The following is a 7,848-nucleotide window of genomic DNA, read 5'->3' as shown; positions in this document are numbered from 1 at the left end:
GGGGTAACTGCAGGTCAAGGGGGGACCCCTGTAAAACTGTTGTAAGAAACCATGCCAAGCCAATCCTGGTTTCGTCTGTAACAGCTACGCATTACGCCTGAATAAACTAGCTTTCGTCTGAGCCGGTGCCTCACGAGGTTTCTGTTCAGCGCCGAATGCAGCAACCCTTACACAAGTCACTCTCCTGTGTTGAAATCCACACATCCAAGTCACTCTTCTGATTTATTATTTATATGTCCCTTTTAGTTATTAAAACATCAGCCAGTTTCATTTGTAAGTCCTATGTAGCATCTTTGTCAATATCATTCTTGTATTCAATCATTTTCAGATCCATGTTCTCAGTTGTATCCTCTTCTATCTCCTCTTTAAAACCTGTTTTATAGTATCAGACAATCTTAAGAGAAGGCTCTGAGTACATAGTTGCCAAACGTCCTTGAAATCTTCCAGAATACTTTTCTCCATTTTGTGTTAGTGGGTCTTCTCCTTTAATTGTAACCAGCCTTCAAAGTCTCCTTTTATCATGTTTTTCTCTAATCCACACCATTTTCCCATGGAAAGATTTCTTACACTTACCTTCAAGAGCTTCATATATATTTTAATAGGATTTGAAACAAACCACAGGAAGGGTTCTTATTTCCTGTCAATCTAGCCCCTTAGTCCATTCTTTCTGAAGGGTCTTAGTATCCAAAAAGCAATATTGTACATATTGTTTTTTAACTTTCTTAAAAATTGAATTGTTTTTAATTGCTGCAAGCTGCCCAGAGTCACTTAGGTGAGTTGGGCAGTCATACAGATCGAACAAATAAATACATACAGTATTTCTCATTTTGAAGCATTAGTGTAATAAATGTTAATCAAAACCCATTATTGTAAATTGAGTTGATCATAGGAGGGCGTGGTGGCCAAAGCATCCATCTTGGAAATGAGCAACAATGAGTGAAGACAAGTGGCTTAGCTGCTCATTTATCCGCCACCCAGAGAAAGAGGGAGTATCTATAGAAGCGGATATGCGTAGCTCAGGGTTGAACTGTGGAGTCCGTGGGGTTCTCTGAGCTTGGCTGTTTCCTCGCAGATGTTTCGTTACCCGGCCAGGCAACGTCTTCAGCGCTAGAACGGGATGGGGTTTGCTCTCTGTTTCCATACAGTGGCTTGCCCTGCCAGTGGGGGTGGGGGGGTTTGTTTTGTTCTATTTTTTCCCTCTGGTAGTTCCTTGATTAGGGTATTCTGGTGATAACCTTGGTGTTAATCTCTGCTTATCTGGGTGATGATTGCTGGCGAGGAGGTGTTCTGGTCTTTTGTTTCCCTGTTATTGTCTCTTTTGAATGGTGTGTAGATGTTGTTTATCTCTGTGTGCCTGTTGATGGCTGCCTTGTCTGAATGCCAAGCTTCCAAGAATTCCCTCGCATTTTTGGATTTAGCTTGGTCTAGGATATTCACAGTTTCCCAGTCGAAACTATGGTTAAATCTGTCCATGTGTTGTGAGATTAAGGAGTTTTCATCGTGTCTTCTGACTGCTAGTTGGTGTTCATGGATGCGCTCTGCCAGCCTTCTGCCTGTCTGTCCTACATAGGGGCTGTGACAGTCCTTACACTGTATGTTGTAGATGACTCCTGTTTTTTCTTCTTGGGCTACTGGGTCTTTTGGTTTGCTTAAGATGTTTTGGAGGGCTTTAGTTGGTTTGTGTGCTACGGGGATGCCGTGTGGTTGTAATAGTCTGTCGGTAGTTTGAGACGTTTCTGATGTATGGCAGTGTGATCCTTTTCATAGCTTGTGTCGGTTGTGCTGTAGTGGGATGAGTGGTCAGGCACTTTTTGATAAAGTTGCGTGGATATCCGTTTTGTTGGAAGTTGTTGTATAGGTGGTCTGTTTCCTTTTTCTGCAGTTCTGGTTGCTGCAGTGCGTCTGGGCTCATCTGAATAATGTTCTTACACAGCTCCTCTTGTGGGGGCTTGGGTTGTGACTTTGGTAATGGAGTACTTGATTAGTGTGGGTTGTCTTCCGATAGACTTGGGTTTCTAATTTGCTGTTGTTTCCTCTGCTGATGAGGGTAGCGTGAATTTTTACTTCCTCTCTGGTGAATTTTACTCCAAAGATGTTGTTGATGGTTTCATGTGTCTTCTCTAGTTGTTCCTTTTGTATTATAACAAAGGTGTCATCTACATCCCGGATCCATACTTTGGGTTGTATGTGTGGAAGTGCTATAGTTTCTAGGCGTTGCATTACAATCTCCGCTATGAGTCCTGAGAGTGGTGATCCCGTGGGTGTTCCCCTAATTTGTTGGTATATTTGTCCATCAGACTGAAAGTAGGTAGTGAGGCAGAGGTCGATGAGGGCCACGATTCCGGGTATTCCGATCTGGGTGTATTCGGTTAGGTCGGGTGTGTTGTGTAGTCCTGCCGATATGGATTCTTTTGCTAGTTCTGGGTCTGTGGACGTAAAGGGTACTGTGACATCAAATGAGGCCATAATTTCATCTTCATCTATGTGTACGTCTTTGATTTTCTGGAGGCACTGTAGTGAGGAGTTGATAGAATATTCGCTCCTCTCTGTGAGGTGTCCAAGCTTTTTTGTCAGTTCTTTCGCTACGTTGTATGTTGGAGTCCCTGGTAAAGATGCGATTGGTTGGAGCGGTATGACAGGCTCGTGTATTTTTGGTCGTCCATAGAAGCGTGGGAGGATGGGTCCACTGCTTTTCACCCACCACTGTTCTTCTTTTGTGATCTGGCCTTTCTTGGTTAGGTCATTAAGGGTCTCTTGATCAGATTGTCTAGTTTCGGTATTGGGTTGGTGTTAACTGGGATGTGGGTTTCTTTGTCCTCTAATATTTTTTTGGCTTTTTGCAAGTATTGTGATTTATCCAACTGTGGTTCGGCCTTTGTCTGCTGGAAGGATGATGATGGTTTGGTCCTTCTTTAGGCTTTTGAGTGCTACTCTGTCAGCTTTGAGTTGGTGCTGATACTGTGTTCTTCTGATCTGTGGTAGGATTGTCTGCCTTATGTTTTCTTGGATCTCCGTGTTAAGTCCTGTGGCTTTAAATGCTGCTTCTGAGGCTGCACAGAATTCTAGCTGATTAGCATTGTCCATGTTATAGTTGAGGCCTTTCTGGAAGATATTGTGTTCTGCAGTGGATAGTGGGTGGCTGGATATGTTGATTACCCATGAAAGTGCCCCTTTGTTTCTGGGATTTAGTTTGAGCGGTTTAGTTCGAAGTTTTGTTTTTCTTTTCTCAGCTTGTCTTAGGGATGTGGGCTTGATGGTGGTTGTCAGTATATTTGGGTGCTCTGGAGCCATGGTTTGTTCCAATTGCTCCTTGAGGTTGTCTATGGTATGCTGGTATTTGTTGAGTCTGAGGTGTGCATCCATGATCATCAGTTGTATCATTTTATGGCTGCTTTGTTGTGCTATTTTCCATCCAGCTGTGCAGCTTATTGGAGGTTTGTATCTGACGCTGGTGGGCAGGGTATGCTGTCTTAGGCATCCATGGAGAAAGAATAGTTGTTCCTTGGTGGAGGTTTGCCTGCGTGCAAATTTCTCCCATCTGCATGCTTTCTGAAGCGTTTGACGCCCATTTGTGGTACCCATAGAAGAGAATATGTGTTGAACTGGCATCTAGCACTGAAGATGCTACCCAGCCGGATAACAAAACGTTTGCAAGAAAACAACCAAGCTCAGAGAACCCCAAGGACTCCACGGAGGGAGCATCTGTCTCAAAAGAAGGCTGAGACCTGCTTCGGTCTCCCAGCTGCGCAGGGCGGGGGTGAAGTCATTCCAAACCACCCCCTTCTTTTCAGGTGAGCAAAGACTACAAGGCTGCCCTGGGATCGCTGCATGTGCAGGACATTGAGGAGCTGCGGAGCTATCGCCAGCCCCCAGCTTTGGTGGTCCAGGTGACAGACACCCTCTGCCTGATGTTCCACGTGGAGCCAGGATGGGAGAGTGCCAAACTGCTGCTCAACAGGGAGGAGTTCTACCAGGTGAGGCCCACCTTGATTCCTCCATCGCGATCCACGCTGATCCTGCAAGCAGCCTGCTCCAAAGCTGCTGTGTAATACAGAGGTAGCCTATGTTTGGAAGAATACTGTCACAAAATATTGCTTGCCTTGTGCAGAGAAAGCAAACTGCAGTGGTATCAATCCAGAATTTTTATTTTTTAATTACTTGTTAGATTTATATTCTCTTTTTTCCTCTAGGAACTCCTTTTATTTTATATCCACAACAATCCAGTGAGATAGGCAGGGCTGAGAGAAAGCAAGTGGCCCAAAGTCACCCAGTGAGTTTCAGTGCCTAGGACTCCCCACTTCTCTTCTAACCCATCAACCACTAGACATACTGACTTTCAAATCAACAATCACAATAACCGAGCAGCACGAATATCAGAATCATAGAATGGTAGAGTTGGAAGGGATCTATTCCAACCTTCTGTTCAGTGCAGGATCCTCCATAGCATCTCTGACAGATGACCATCAAGCCTCTCTTTGGAGATCTCCCATGAAGGAGAAACTACTACGTTTGGCATCCTGTCCCACTGGCAGATACCTCGTTCCTCCTGGATCCGGCCCTGCCTTCCGGGGCAGCAGGGAGGGAACGAGCCACTTCCTTTCCTACGGGGCAACCCTTCAGCCACCTGCGGACCGCTCTCCTGTCTCCCCTCAGTTGTCTTTTCTGCAGGCCAGCCGCTAGACGTAGCTGGGTCCTTCACCATCCTCACAGACCCTTCCCCTGCCCCGAACTCGCTCCCGTTTGTCACGGTCTGTCCTGAACTGGGGTGCCCAGAACTGGACACAACGCTCCAAGCGGGGTCCGGATCTGAATTTGAGAGCAGCGCCTCGACATAACGACCTGCCTCCGTGAATATACCGTGCATCAGAGAGGATTTGAGTACTTCCGAGACGGATCAACCTCTGCCGTAAAGCAGACTTTACGGGTATGGGGAGGGTGTGCGTCTGAACGGCTGGCTGCTCTGGCCCCCTCAATCGGGAGTCCCCAAGGCCCCCCTCCCCCCTTTCTCCCACGGCCGCAGTCGCTCGCTACAGACAGCGAGCGAGCCCCACGGAGGGCCGGCACGGGGCTTCCGCTCGCCCCCACCGACACGAGGCAGCGTTATCGCCCACCGCCGCTGAATATGGCTCCCAGTAGCACACCGTATGCTTGGGGGTCTCCAGTTCTTGCTGATGCCCGAAATACTTTTTTTCTTCCTCTCCCCGTCAAAGCCGCTTGAAAGCAAGATACAGATTTGAGAACCCGGACACAGCCACGCATCTCACGCGGAGACGGGCCTTCGCTGCCGTGGCGCCCGCCTCGCGGCATCTTCTCCCCCGAGAAGCGAGGCTGGCCCGTCCCTCTTAACAGTCCGCAAGCCCCTCAAGACCTGCCTGCGTGATCAGGCCTGGGGCTCCCAGGGGACCGGGGAGATTTTGCGGGGGCTCCCTTATTAATATGACCCCCTCCTGTTTTGTGTGTTTTTACAGGTTTTTATCGGTAACGGGTTTACGTATGTGTTCTTTTTAATTGTTGTACGCCGCCCAGAATCACCTTGTCTGAGATGGGCGGCTATATAAAGAAGATAGAGAGATTGTCAGAGTCTGCACACTCATTCCCAAAGTTCAGTAAATCTTCTGGAGTCTAATTAGTTCCATTAAAGATTTATTTATTAAGAGAAATGTACAGCATCTATAGGTTGTTGAGTCTAAGCATTGCTAAGCAAAACCTTCCCTTTTAAGCCCTTTCCCCCCCTTCTACTTCCTTTTCCTGCTTGAAATTCCTCGCACCTTTCTCCTTGACCTTGTTGGCGCCTCTGCAGAGATAACAGCAGCACCTGGCTTGGCATCTTTCTCCCCCCTTCTCCTAACTTCGATGGCAGGAACAAGCAAGTAATTAACACTTTAACCATTTAACTCTCAAGTATGCAATGCTAGTCTAAATTAAATGAAACTATGATTTCTAGCTTGCGTAGATCCTGACATAGATGATGGATGGATGGATGATAGATAGGTAGGTAGGTAGGTAGGTAGGTAGGTAGGTAGGTAGATAGATAGATAGATAGATAGATAGATAGATAGATAGATAGATAGATAGACGGGCTTCCCATTCCGTTTCTTTAGCGGCCCTGGCTCGTCAACTGATTCCCGGGGATCTTTTTCAAAGCTGCCTTTCTGGTGGCCAGGAACTGCCTGAGGGGCTCGCTGGGCCGATTTCTTCAGGTCCTCGTGGTCCACCCCAGACCCAGCCTCGGCTGCTCTCCGGAGGGATGCCCTTTCCCCTCGGCAGCCCAGGGCTCGTGGAACGGCATCCCCCCCATCCGTCCTTCTGAGGGCGGAGGGCAAGGCAAGACCCTCCTGCCGAAGGAGACCCACGGCGCAGGAGAGGGCGCTGCACACGGCAACCACGCGGGCAGCGAGAAGCCACCCGATGTGCTGCGGAGGCTGGGCTGGCCTGACCCTGCTAGCCCCGGGAAAGGCTTCCAGAACTTGGCTGTACCCCAGGCACTGGGGCTGGGATGACGAAAGTCTCATTAGAAGAAGGTATGAACGTGAACCAGGTCACCCATTACTGATTATTATCGACGGCTGTTTTTATCTTAGGTAGCTTTCTTTTCGTTTTCTTGTAAGCTGCCCAGAGTTGACCGATTGGGTGGTCATTGGAATTCCATTATCCATCTGTCATCTACCTGTCATCTACTTGTCTGTCCCTCAGCAGGCTCTAGGCTCCAGGCCCAAGGACGTATCTCACTTAACAGAACCAGTTTGGTCTACTGGTGAAGGCCCCAGGCTAGAAACCAGGAGACTGTGAGTTCTAGTCCCACCCGAGGCACAAAAGCCGGCTGGGTGACTTTGGGCCAGTCACCCACTCTCAGCCCAACTCACCTCACAGGGTTGTTGTTGTGGGGAAAATAGGAGGAAGGAGGAGTATTAGGCATGTTCGCTGCCTTGAGTTATTTATAAAAATAATAAAGGTGGGATAAAAAAATTTTTAAAAAACAGTACAACAGCCTTCCTTCCTGCAGGCATGGGTAAAGTTGCAGTTTGGGCAGTTTAAGCTGGTGCTGCCACTGAAGTGAGCCTGCTGCATCTACTTCCCCTTGTGGACCCACCGGCCTCTGGAATCAGCCCCATGTGTGCGGTGGCCTCCTCCCTGTCTGGGGGAAGGATCAGACTGCCTCTGACCCAGGCAGGCCCGCAGAGTCTTTAAAGCGTTGCGGCCACGCTGCCCTTCCATGGCGGTGGAAGACGGAGGGTGCCCCCCATGCTTGCCTCCGGAGATGGTCTCTGTAACTTTGTACGGGCCCATGGAAAACCGCAACCAGGAGAAAGGTCTCACTTGTTCTCCTGGACCTTTTCTCTTTTCCAGGAGCTGATCTTCTATCCCAAAGACAGTATCTCTACAGAGCTCTTTGAGGCACTGGGCCAAATTGTGTGCCACAGGGCCTTTTCGGTGGCTGCCATCCAGAACGCCAGCCAAGCTGCTGCAGCTGTGTATCAGTGGATCTGTTCTGTCTACTGGTATCACTGGGCTCTGCGGGAGTGGCAACCTGCCCTACTGCAGCTACAGAGCTGCGACGATCAGATCAACACAGAGAAGATAAACCTGGGGGATCGACGCCTTCACTCCGAGTACCTGAGAGACACCACCCAGGCCCGGATTAGGGAGCTGAAGCAGAAGCAGGAGCATCAGGAAAAGCTGCTGCAGCAGCTCACCCAGTCCTTACAGGCCAAAGAGGAAGCCAGCACTGTGGAGAGCTCGGTCGCGGAGCACATGGCCAACTGGACGGCCCTCGCCAAGGTAACGGCCGAGAGCTGGAGGGCTCTTCCCTTCCCTTGGCAGGCCCCTTCCCTTCCAGGTGCAGTGTTC

General features: G+C 48.9%; 1 protein-coding gene across 5 annotated transcripts in view; it reads left to right on the top strand.

Annotated features, from left to right (window-relative positions):
- The window catches only part of DNHD1 (dynein heavy chain domain 1), a 100,662-nt gene that overhangs the window by 83,469 nt on the left and 9,345 nt on the right, over window positions 1-7,848 (top strand). For all 5 annotated transcript variants that reach the window (XM_088140305.1, XM_088140306.1, XM_088140303.1 and 2 more), the window contains exons 29-30: window positions 3,792-3,974; window positions 7,348-7,779. In XM_088140305.1, coding sequence (XP_087996431.1) covers window positions 3,792-3,974; window positions 7,348-7,779 — 615 coding nt within the window. The remainder of the gene's footprint in view (window positions 1-3,791; window positions 3,975-7,347; window positions 7,780-7,848) is intronic.

Source organism: Python bivittatus, unplaced genomic scaffold (genome assembly GCF_059951505.1).
Source record: "Python bivittatus isolate LINGU-HERP-01145 unplaced genomic scaffold, Pbiv_v1 ctg000340_np1212, whole genome shotgun sequence".
NCBI classification, from domain to species: Eukaryota; Metazoa; Chordata; class Lepidosauria; order Squamata; family Pythonidae; genus Python; species Python bivittatus.
The sequence above is the reverse complement of the archived record's forward strand: the minus strand, read 5'-3'. Positions and strand labels throughout refer to the sequence as shown.